We start from the raw sequence: 11,926 nt of genomic DNA on the forward strand, positions 1-11,926 counted from the left end.
CCCTACTAATAACTCTACATTCTGATTCTATGTAAAAGGTTATTACGCACTAAACAAAACATACTTGACCAGGGGTTGATACAACAAAAGTGATCATTGTGCAACGTTGGTCATAAATAATCAAATGAACGACATAGAATAAATAGAAGACAATAGAATTTGTTAACGAGGTTAGGTATCACTATGACCTCTGAGAGACAATGGACCACATCACACAATCTTATCTAATTCTTGTATTGATATGATGTTATCTCTGCCCTTAAATGATTTGATATACTATGATCTCATCTTATAAAAATTTTGTGTTTGAAAATGACTCCAAAATATTAATAATAACCATAAATGACAAAATATTAAACTATATATATAAATATAAGGATTCAAACCATAATATTTGTCATTCTGAGGATAATACATTTGAATTATATAATCACCACTGATTTACTTATATCATATAAGGTTATCTGAATTATCTTTTAATTTTAATCATAATAATGAATATTAAACTAATAAAATGTTGATCTAGTGGTGTAAGATATTGTTAGATCTAAAAAAGATTAAAATGTCAACTATTTGATTCCTGAAAGTGATACTTGTTATAAGGGATAATCATACGTTTGAAAGAGATTAGTTCATTACTTCTTACCGATAAAGTGATGAGATACTATTGATAGTACCAAAAAATAATCAATATTATTTTTCTTCTTCTTCATCCTTCTCATTTAACTCACTTTTTTAGTATAAGTAAGAATATGTAAGGAACTACACCTTGAGTATGGAACTACACCTTATGGGGTGAGTGATTGTACCTACTGGGGGCTAGAAACAAGTCAAACTGAATCGATCCAGAGTTCAGTTGGATAATGATTGGTTTGGTTCAAAACTTGATTCGAGTTCGATATGAATTACTTTTTTAGTTTGTGTCCGGCTCGGTTAAAATTTGCGAACTATTCGGCTCAATTTAAATTGGTTGATTTGGACAACTTAAATAGTTAAAATTTTATATATAAATATAACCTTATTTATATATATAATAATAATAACTATACGTAGATTATAATAAACATAATACTAATTTATATTTATATATATATATATATATTTCGAGATAGCTCATAAATCTAATGAGTCGAACTATATTTAACTAAGTTCAACTCATTTATTTAAGGAACTCAATTTTCAGCTCAACTTCAGCTCATTTGATTCATAAACCAACTTTATTGAAATAAATAAGGAATTGAGTTTCAAACGAATACTTAATTTATTTATCTCTTATGCTATTTCACAATCTAATAAAGTTTTGTACCACTGAAATAACTATTTCTTGGTAAATCACTTTATATATATATATATATATATATATATATATATTTTGATATAGCGAGGGAGTCATTTATAATAATCTGTGAGGTCTGGGAAGGATTTTAGTCCAAACCCAGACATTATCCAAAGTTGTGTGTGGTTGCCATGGCTGCGTGTATGAGTTTCAACATAGCATCAGCGTTCAAAGGCCTCTCTTTATCTTCATCTTCTTCCTTCTTCACCGGTTCTTCTTCTTCTTCTTCTTCTTCTTCTCTTCTCCATTCTGGTCCCTCCTTCGTTTCCTTTCCTCAGAGGGCACCACTTACCATTCAAAACGCTCACAAGAAAGGTGCTGGAAGCACCAAAAATGGACGTGATTCATGTGGTAAGAGGCTTGGTGTCAAGATTTATGGTGACCAGGTTGCTAAGCCAGGTTCCATCATCGTTCGCCAGTGTGGTACCAAGGTTCTTATTTTTCTCCTCTTTTTTTTTTGATGTTATGAGGAACAATGTTTTCGAATGTAATTGAATTGCTGTTAAGTTTTCAAGTTTGTGATTAATGTTTTAAATTGCGGTTATAGTTACGATATTAATCTGCTTTTACCGAAACTGCTGAAAATTGAGACACTAATTGCGGTCTGAATGGAGTTGTGGACTTTTAGTGACTCCCGAAACCATAATATTGTATGGGAGTATATTTTTTTGGTATAAGCAAGATTATCCTTTTTGGGGCAATAGTAAGATGATTGTTTAGTAACCATGAGGTTACATATTTAAATCGTGAAAGCAACCTCTCCGCTTGTCGGCTGTGTGCATCTATCCTCCCTCGACCCTACGAAATGAGAGTCTTGTGCAATGGGCTATCTTTTGACCAAGGGTATCCACTAATCCTATGGGTGAGGAAATAATTCATTTTAGGATATGTAATTACCCTTCCAACAAGTATCGCTCTCATAAATCGAACATTTGACTTAATATAATACCCGAAGGTCTAGTGACTCATAACACGAGTAGACTACTAGACCAACAACTTGTTGGTTAGGGGAGTGCAATTTAAAACAATATTTGTGAATAAGGAGCGTCCCTTTGTGTTAAATATATATATACATTTTAGCTTTGGTGCTTTTATTTCAAACTCACCATGTTTTGGTGCTTTTGTGAGCAGTGGATTTGTATGTTTTCTAAGTTTTCCAAATAGATAATCACTGAATAGGTAAAGCTTTAATATAGAAAGGTGTTTACCTTCAACTTTGCAGCCTGAGAATAAATATTTCACATAACTTACATGTGTTGGCAAATCAGAACTAAAACAATGAATAATATCCCATCAATAGGCTAGAAAATGAATGCTGTAACAAACATAGATGAACTTGCATTGTGCAATCATCAAAATTTTAGCCATTGCTTTTGATGGTTGCTCGATACATTAGAGCTATTCCATTAAATTTATAGTAGACTGTACAAACTAGATGAACTTCCTCATACATTTGAGAGTAATAATGCAATTGAGAAAATTATGAGGGTGTCAAAGTTCCACTGGTGCAGTCTCTCACTCAATTTTATGCTTTTGTTACAACTTACAATAATGCTATTCTTACCAGTTTTTATGCTTTTGTTACACTCATCAATTTTTCATACCTTTGGTGTCCATAATGCCTTTCTCACTATTTTCTAAGTTTTGACTTCTGAGTTCTGAATATTTCTCTTTGCAACATTTGAAGTTCCATGCAGGAAAAAATGTGGGGCTCGGCAAAGATTATACCATCTTTTCCTTGATTGATGGAGTCGTAAAATTTGAGAAATATGGGCCTGACAGGAAAAAGGTTAAGTGAAGTTTTTTCAGCTTAATGCTTAATGTATGGGGCATATAATCCTGGAGAGCAAATTAACGTGTCGTAAACTTTTTTTGATTACAGGTGAGTGTTTACCCACGAGAAGTGCAGCCTGAGAATCCCAACAGCTATAGAGCAAGGAAGAGAGAGTATTTCAGGATGAGGCGTGAGCGCAAGAAAGCTAGAGAAGAAGAATCGATACTTCAATACCAGATCCTGCTGGCTGCTGCTACTGAGGCTGCAACCAACTAATCCAGTATGCTGACTTTGCTTCCATCACGAAGTCCCCCTCCCCCAATTTTATATTGCTCTTGTGTACCTTCTAAACATTTAACATTGCAATGTTGTATTAAGTTTTAATGTAGCAAACTTCAAAAGTTTGTCTTGGTCTGTTTTCTGGTAATCATTAGTGGTGAAAAGCCATTCATTTTGTGTCCATCAACCAATTGGGAGTATCACTTGTATTGGTTATATTTCAAGAATGAGTATTTGACAGTTGATGAACTAGAAGTATTTTGTTTGATAAGTTAAGTACCTGCACCTCTATAGTTAACAACTTAACATCTATCAATAAAACATACAACTATTGAAGACCAAAAGTTACTGTACAAATCTACATCTACGGTACCATGCTTTGTTTGGTTGTGTCGTTCTAAAGAAAAATAGGATTTGACATAATAAGTTTTTGATATTCAACAACCCTTGATAAAAAATAATCGCGAAAATCCAAACATTCATCTGTCCAACCATGAGGTCTTATTGTTTATACTCAATGTTTTGTATGCATGTGATAGGAATTGCTTATCTCATTTAGGAAGGTTGAGTGTTTTGCAAGGTAATAGCTCTTGGAGGCATAGTAGGTACTGGGGTTGAGTTTTTCAGGGCTGTTTAAAGTAGTTGTTTGGCATCCTCTCTCCGAGGTTTCTCGAATGTTTCTCAGCTGGTAATGCTTTGAGTGGCGAGGATGAGTTTTTCATGTGCCTACATAAACTGAAACTTATCAAGTTTTATATATGATGTGCATGTTGCAGGAAGACGATTCAGAAAACCGTTGTCTCGGTGAGGGTCGAAGAGAATGCTAGTAAACTGAAGAGTTCAGGGTACCTTCTGATTTTTGGTCATGGAGGAAATATGGACAAAAGTCAGCCAAAGGGTCTCCATATCCCAGGTTTATAATTACATTCTTTCTAAATACATGATGATTATGTTCAGTTCTTGATCTATATGGACCCAAAGTGCTATATTTATAGTCTGTCCTTCCTCACAACTCCAATTCTTCTTATAAATCACAATTTAGAAAGACAAAGTGAACAATTGGGTATTATTTACTCAACTTGATTCTTTAAGTACCTAATACTATCTAAAATAATTGGTATCTTTTTATAGATCAAGTTTTAACCCATGTTCCTCTCTTACCTCTGCTAAACTTTCTCCACCATAGCATTTGCTGGCAAGAAACTTTGCTTTGCTGAAATGCAATCATCTTGTTTCAATGGAAATAATATTTTTGGTGTATTCATTTTCGTATGGATGGTGTCACTGACATGTGCAAAATGAACATAGTTTGATCTAATAACAATAACTAAGAACCAGATTAGAGATCCATAATGAAAACATCTCATCAAATATATATAGAGGTTGTTATATTTCACTGCATTGTAGCCTAAGTTTTTGTACATATAACATAACCAAGGAAGAAACACTACATAACCATTTACTAACAGCAAGATTTTCACAATGATCACTAATTATCCTATCCATTATGATCAAGCAATTCTGATAAACAATTTGAGAATCCTCAACAAACGGGTTCTCACGTTTCGTCTTCATGAGATTCAACAATAGCCTCCTCACAAGATGTATCTACCATCATAGTAGAAAACTTGTAATAAACATCAACAATATTTTGTTGGTTCAACAACTCTGCAGTTTCATTAATGGTATCCACAATGTTTTTATATTGTGACTTGCATATGTTAAGTGCAGAAGTTGACTTGTTAAAGGGCTGAACAAGTGCTTGGGCTATGACATTAGAAATCTTCAAGCTTTGGTTAAGGGCAGTCTCAAACTCAGTTTCAAGGGCCACTATGAGGTTAAATTTGTCTTGGAAATATGGGATAATGGTCTCAACACAAAGGGTAGGGTTATCAGTGTCTTTACAAAACAAAATGACTTGAGGGCTAACCCTTATAACTTGTGTAGTTTTTCCTCTATCCTTGAAGATATTGCCCATGCTTATAAGGCTACTTGCCCTTGATGTTGTTGGCATCACATTTGTGGATATGAGAAGAGAAGAGATTGGAACAATGAGGAGAAGGATTTTGGTGAAATCCATGTTGTTCATTCTCCTTAGAAAGTGTCCTAAAGTGGAAAGATAATGAGAAGGTTGAAAAGTTGAAGTGAGAGCAAAATGGGGTTTTATTTTAGAGCATTGAAACATGTTTTTAAGAGTATATACTAAAAATAGAATGTAGGTTAACTTATGAGTATATATTCTGGTGTGGGTTAAGGGTTATAATTAAATGATACTTGTTAACAGGTTAGTAATAAGTTATATAATTAGAAAACGAGTATAGTTGTTGGTAAGATTAATGAAACAAGGTTTAGAGAATAGTGTTCATAACCTTGTTTATTATCAACTACAAAAAGTTTACAACATCAATTTTAGTATTATAGTAGTTAGGTTAAACAACTCTGCAAAACTTTATATTTAAATAACTTTAGCAATTTAAAATGTTGTGACAAAATATTTATAATATTGGTTTAGTGATATAAGATTCAGGTAGATTATCATGAAGTCTAAAAGGTCGATTCCTGAGAGTAACACTTGTTGAGAGCAGAAGTCATATATCTTGAAAGAGATTAATTACTTATCAAAAAAGGTGAGAGGATAATTTTAATAGTAACAAAAAAAAATATTTATCCTTGTAAAAACAATTAAATAAATTCCTATTGATTAACCCCATATATGGTCAATTAGTCCAATGGTCTATATAATCAACTTGGGATTTCTACTAATTTGGTGTAATGGTGTGTAAGAGAAACCACAAAGTAATATTTACCCATTTTGTGTTCTTATACAATCATGGACCAACCCTAATTCGAGTACCCATTCATTCAAGTCTAAGGATTTATTTGCAAATCATTTTTTGAACGATAATAAAATAATTATGAACCATAAAATATTGTGAAAGAACCTTAAAAGTATTTAATTCATCTTCATGTTGCAAAAAAATAAATCGAATAATGTTATATTATCCTACTAAATCTTTCTAAAAAAATTTCTATTCACAAAAGTGACACTTATCACTTGTAAATCAATCATTAATAAATAAAGTATCACATTGTGACATATGTAACTTAAATAATTTTATGAGTAAAAAGATATATCAGTTTCCATGTAAATCACGTGAACATTTTTTATCCCAAAAAATATATTACTATCTTTGCTTATGATTAATCAGAAAAATATATAATTATTAAAAATTTAACTTAAATATTTTGTTCTAACCCATAAAAAAAACAGTGGCAAATGAAAAACCCATGACTTTCACATTCACAATTTCACCCCATGCAAAGTTCTAAATTCCAATACCCTAATTTTAATCATTATTAGTTTTTGTTAGTACTAAAAAATTATTCTCATCTTTTTAATTAAGAAACTAATACTAAAAAGTGTAGCTCCTAATAATTGAATCTTATCATTGTTAATTAACAATATCTCTCCCACACTTGTCTTTTTATTTAACTGATTCCCCTCTTCAGTTTCTTAGGGTTTTCTCTTACTCTGTGTTTTTTTCTAACAAACCCAAACATGTCAAAGAGAAAATTCGGTTTCGAAGGTTTCGGCATTCACCGTCAATCCACCTTCGATTTCGAACAATCTCAACCTCCTCAACGACTCTACGTCCCTCCCTCCTCCCGTCACGGCGGCGCTCACGACAACCACGAAGACACCGACCTCGACAACATCGATTACGACGACAATAACGACGGAAACAACAACAACAACGATGTTGGTGTTTCTGGTGGTGGTGATGATGGTGAAATTGATCCCTTGGATGCATTCATGGAAGGGATTCACGAGGAGATGAAGGCGGCGCCGCGGCCGAAGGAGAAAGAAAAGGTTGAAGATAGGTTTAAGGATGATGATGAAGAGGATCCAATGGAGAGTTTTTTGAGAGCTAAGAAGGATTTAGGGTTGACACTTGCTTCGGATGCGCTTCACGCGGGGTATGATTCGGATGAAGAGGTTTATGCTGCTGCTAAAGCTGTGGATGCTGGTTTAGTGGAGTATGATTCTGATGATAATCCTATTGTTATTGATAAGAAGAAAATTGAACCTATACCTGCACTTGATCATAGTTCTATTGATTATGAACCTTTTAATAAGGATTTTTATGAGGAGACACCTTCAATTTCAGGTAATTTAACATGGAGTAGCCTTTGTTATAGTACCGAGCTCGAAAGCATGAATCATAGATAAGCTAAAAAGGTTCTTTCATAGACTTGTTGAAATAAGTGGAATTGAGTTTTTAGAATGTTATAAGCTATTTTTTGCAAGTGCTCATGAAAATAAGCTTATCTTAGAATATATTCCAAACACCCCTTAGTCCCTTAGAAAATTGCCATTTTAGTTCTTGAAATTGTAAGCATTGGTTATATTAGTTACTTATATGACAGCTGTTGTTTAGTCAAAACTCAAGCTGGTCTTCCGTGTGTTATAATTTTAGGGATTAATATGTTAATTTATGGACTAATATCCATGATGCTTAAAATTGATTATTTACTCATTCAGGTGCATAACATAAAGCCATGATTTCTGTTGATTATGTATTACTTGTAGATTTATTCTATCGTTCCTTTTCCCATTGAAATGAGTGTTATCGATAATCTTGGTCTCTGTTTATGACTTTTCTTCTGTCATATTTTAATGTTTAACACAAATATGCTAGAAAGACAAGGGTTAGTGTTGAAGTTTCATATTGAGTACAGTGAAGTGTATATAATTGAGAAAATCCATATACTCATAAATGTGGTGTTAGTGTCAGACCCACCATTGTGGCTCTTCACTCATTACATTGATGATTTGATGGAGATCTCTTCCTGGATTTTGGGCTTCTGTTATGGTCTAACAAAACAAACTCTATTTGCAGAATTGTGTGTACTTAAAGTTGTGTATTAACTAATGATTGTCTGTGTTTTACCCCGTATTTCAGGCATGAGCGAGCAAGATGTAAATGAATATAGGAAAAGTTTGGCCATTCGTGTATCGGGTTTTGATGTTCCTAAGTCAGTCAAGACATTTGAGGACTGTGGTTTTTCTACACAAATTATGGGTGCTATTAAAAGGCAAGGCTATGAGAAGCCCACATCTATACAATGCCAAGCTTTACCAGTTGTGCTTTCTGGTAGAGATATCATTGGTATAGCGAAAACTGGTTCTGGTAAAACTGCTGCTTTTGTGCTTCCTATGATTGTGCATATCATGGATCAGCCGGAACTTCAGAAGGAGGAGGGTCCTATAGGAGTTATTTGTGCACCTACTAGAGAATTGGCACACCAGATATATCTGGAGGCCAAGAAATTTGCAAAGTCGTATGGTATACGTGTATCTGCTGTCTATGGTGGAATGTCAAAACTTGAGCAGTACAGAGAACTCAAGGCGGGCTGCGAGGTTGTTGTTGCTACCCCTGGCAGGTTGATAGACATGCTAAAAATGAAGGCATTGACAATGACAAGAGCAACTTACCTGGTGTTTGATGAGGCTGATAGGATGTTTGATCTTGGATTTGAGCCACAAGTAAGGTCGATTGTTGGTCAGATTAGGCCAGATCGCCAAACTTTACTTTTCTCTGCAACAATGCCTCATAAAGTTGAAAAGTTGGCCAGGGAAATCCTTACTGATCCTATTAGAGTAACAGTTGGGGAGGTGGGAATGGCAAATGAAGATATTACTCAAGTTGTTCATGTAATTCCTTCTGATTCTGAAAAATTGCCATGGCTTCTGGAGAAGCTGCCTGAAATGATTGATCAAGGTGATACCCTAGTATTCGCTTCCAAGAAAGCTGCTGTAGATGAAGTTGAATCACAATTGGCTCTGAGAGGTTTTAAAGTTGCTTCCCTGCATGGTGATAAAGATCAAGCTTCTCGGATGGATATTTTGCAGAAGTTTAAATCTGGCACATACCATGTGCTTATTGCAACTGATGTTGCTGCTCGTGGTCTTGACATCAAGTCAATTAAGTCAGTGGTGAACTTTGATATTGCAAAAGATATGGACATGCATGTGCATCGCATTGGAAGAACAGGCCGTGCTGGTGACAAGGATGGGGTTGCGTACACACTTATAACTCAGAAAGAAGCACGATTTGCTGGTGAATTGGTTAATAGCTTAATCACTGCCGGTCAGAATGTATCCGTGGAGTTGATGGATCTTGCTATGAAGGTAATTGCCATTTATGATGTTTTTTTTCTTCATTAACATGTATTGACATTTATGCAACCAATTTTCACGCTTACAGACTCCCATCCATATAATTGTTGTTGATTGATGTGATTGTTGTTTTTGACCCATATAGCAAGGCTAAAATGCAAGGAACCCCCTCCAAACTGTGGGTCAAAAACAACCATATTGTCTGAGTCTATCTATGTCATAAAGATTTGACAAAGGTTTAGCTTGTCTGTTGTCCCTCCAACTATGCGTCAAGTTTATAAAACCCGCGGCTTACAAACTCACTAATATTGACTCCCTTAACCTATCAGAACATGCATATTGATCCTCGGTGTACTGCGTCTCGTAAGAGTTATTTGGATGAGAACAAAATTGACATTTTGTGACAAATTATCTTTGTTCAACCAGTCCTTGCTAGAGTTTTTGGCCTTTACATCTTGGCTTCTTTATTTTTGGGAAGAATAATAGATTAGTTCTCATAGCCATTGAACCTAATGCAGCCATAGGGTTGGCTCACTAATAATAAAAGAAGTCAAATTTATTGGTTTTGGTAATTTAGGAGGGCTTTGGAAAACAATATTTCAATGACAACTTTTCATAATGAAAGTGGCCATATCATGGAGGTTCCTTTTACTTTTAGTAATACTTTTGTTTTCCTCATAAGTTCCAGTTACCACTGTACTTGAAAAATTGCTACACTATCTTCATCTTTATATCTTCACTCCACTCCCTTTTCTTGTACCCCTTCCACCACTACTGTTTGACACATTTAGACTTGCCTTTTAATATTTTATTATCACACTAAAAGCTTCAGATCTCAATTTGTATCTTGAAATTATATGACATTTGCCTTGTAATTCAATAGGATGGGAGATTCAGGTCAAAACGTGATGCAAGAAAAGGAGGTATGAAATGTGACTTGCATTTTTATGCCTTTGGAATAATAAATATGCTTAGGTGGACGTGGGCATGTCTGCATTGCCTTAACGAACAAAACTGCATGCCCTTCCCGTTTTAAAATGGGCATGCAGGCTGCCCCGTAGATATTGATGAATAATTTAAGAAGAAAAAAATTCCTACAACAAAATAAAAAGAAATTAAATAAAATAGTTCAAGAGAACAATTTTAAAATAGACTTTGGTATTTATATGAAGTTGAATAAAAAACATCACTCACATTTTTTTGAGGCGTTACAGCATAATCTTACTTCAATTTTTTCTTTTTTCTCTTACATTACACCCATGGGCAAATAGGCATGGCAAATGGGCTAAATTTATATGCCCTCCCGCAGCCTGTTTTGCCATCTATGTTCAGCATTCAAACCTTGAACTGGCAAATAATTGATTGGAGAAACTGTCTTAAAATGTGATGTGTTGTGCAGGAGGGAAAAAAGGCAAAGGGAGAGGTGGTGGAGGTGGCAGCGGACGAGGTGTGCGTGGAGTTGATTTTGGCTTGGGTATTGGATATAATCCAGAGTCCAACAGTGCTCCATCTAACCCAGTTCCAAGTCGATCTACCGCTGTAAATTCTATACGGTCAGGAGTTATGTCACAATTTAGGAATAACTTTGTTGCTGCCTCATCAACCACTCAAAGTCAAGGATTCACTAATAATGCTAGCATTCCCGCAAAGAGACCAGCACTCACTGGCTTTGTATCCGGTGGATCGATTGGCGGGGATATAAATACTCATCAGAATACTTCTTCATCCAGTCCTGCTACACCCACAGTAAATACCACTAGTAGAAACTCTGGAGTAAATTCTGGTCAGAAGAGCACAAATAGGTGGGTTACTTTTCTAAGCTGAACTTGACTCATGTATTCAATGAGTAATTATTTATTTGCTAATGAAGTTATTGTTTTTCTTTTGCTGCAGTTCCAAACCTAGAGAAAGGCGAAGAGCATCAGGTTGGGATAGATAGTATGTCACACTGAATGGCATCATTTCCCAATGTATGAATACAACTCTATATACTGTATTCTAGGTAAAGTTTTGATTTGGTTTTGTTTGTATTGATAATGTTAGATTGTTAATTAATGCTATAGTTTCAAATTTCTTATTAGTCTAGCTTCTAAGTTATGGCTTTAGTCTTCAATTTGCATCACCAAAGAAAACAATGAACTCTCATCCTAAGAAGTGTGGTCAATTACATAGATCAGCCAGGAATGACAACGAGACCAATCGGAGGCGGGTTTGTGTTTACCCACCATCAGCGGGATTGAAAACAATATTATCATCCTTGACCTATTGAATTTAGGGTAAATCGAACCCAACATGCATCCACCTGAATCCTATATCATTTAGAATGCAACAGCCTACATGCAGTTTAACATATTAT

General features: G+C 34.7%; 3 protein-coding genes across 3 annotated transcripts; 2 read left to right on the plus strand and 1 right to left on the minus strand.

Moving 5' to 3' along the window:
* LOC109331760 (50S ribosomal protein L27, chloroplastic-like) lies at window positions 1,395–3,616 on the plus strand. The gene is given in 4 exon segments (XM_019566466.1): window positions 1,395–1,767; window positions 3,024–3,125; window positions 3,219–3,380; window positions 3,382–3,616. Coding segments are annotated over 4 exon segments (582 nt in total). The 5' UTR covers window positions 1,395–1,467; the 3' UTR covers window positions 3,400–3,616.
* LOC109331756 lies at window positions 4,809–5,814 on the minus strand. The gene has a single exon (XM_019566452.1). The coding sequence runs from the start codon at window positions 5,572–5,574 to the stop codon at window positions 4,948–4,950; it is 627 nt and encodes a 208-aa protein (XP_019421997.1). The 5' UTR covers window positions 5,575–5,814; the 3' UTR covers window positions 4,809–4,947.
* On the plus strand, window positions 6,858–11,675 carry LOC109331723 (DEAD-box ATP-dependent RNA helicase 24-like). Its single transcript, XM_019566404.1, has 5 exons — window positions 6,858–7,558; window positions 8,354–9,582; window positions 10,454–10,493; window positions 10,970–11,372; window positions 11,464–11,675. The coding sequence occupies exons 1-5, from the start codon at window positions 6,949–6,951 to the stop codon at window positions 11,507–11,509; spliced, it is 2,328 nt and encodes a 775-aa protein (XP_019421949.1). The 5' UTR covers window positions 6,858–6,948; the 3' UTR covers window positions 11,510–11,675.

The sequence above is a fragment of the Lupinus angustifolius genome, chromosome LG02 (genome assembly GCF_001865875.1).
Source record: "Lupinus angustifolius cultivar Tanjil chromosome LG02, LupAngTanjil_v1.0, whole genome shotgun sequence".
NCBI classification, from domain to species: domain Eukaryota; kingdom Viridiplantae; phylum Streptophyta; class Magnoliopsida; order Fabales; family Fabaceae; genus Lupinus; species Lupinus angustifolius.

Excerpts from the sequence above, each read along its gene's own strand:
- LOC109331756 (XM_019566452.1), bottom strand. The coding sequence starts at position 5,574 with ATGTTTCAATGCTCTAAAATAAAACCCCATTTTGCTCTCACTTCAACT.
- LOC109331723 (XM_019566404.1), top strand. The coding sequence starts at position 6,949 with ATGTCAAAGAGAAAATTCGGTTTCGAAGGTTTCGGCATTCACCGTCAA. Across the intron at positions 7,559-8,353 it reads GGAGACACCTTCAATTTCAG|GCATGAGCGAGCAAGATGTA; the intron begins GTAATTTAACAT and ends CCCGTATTTCAG. Across the intron at positions 9,583-10,453 it reads TGATGGATCTTGCTATGAAG|GATGGGAGATTCAGGTCAAA; the intron begins GTAATTGCCATT and ends GTAATTCAATAG.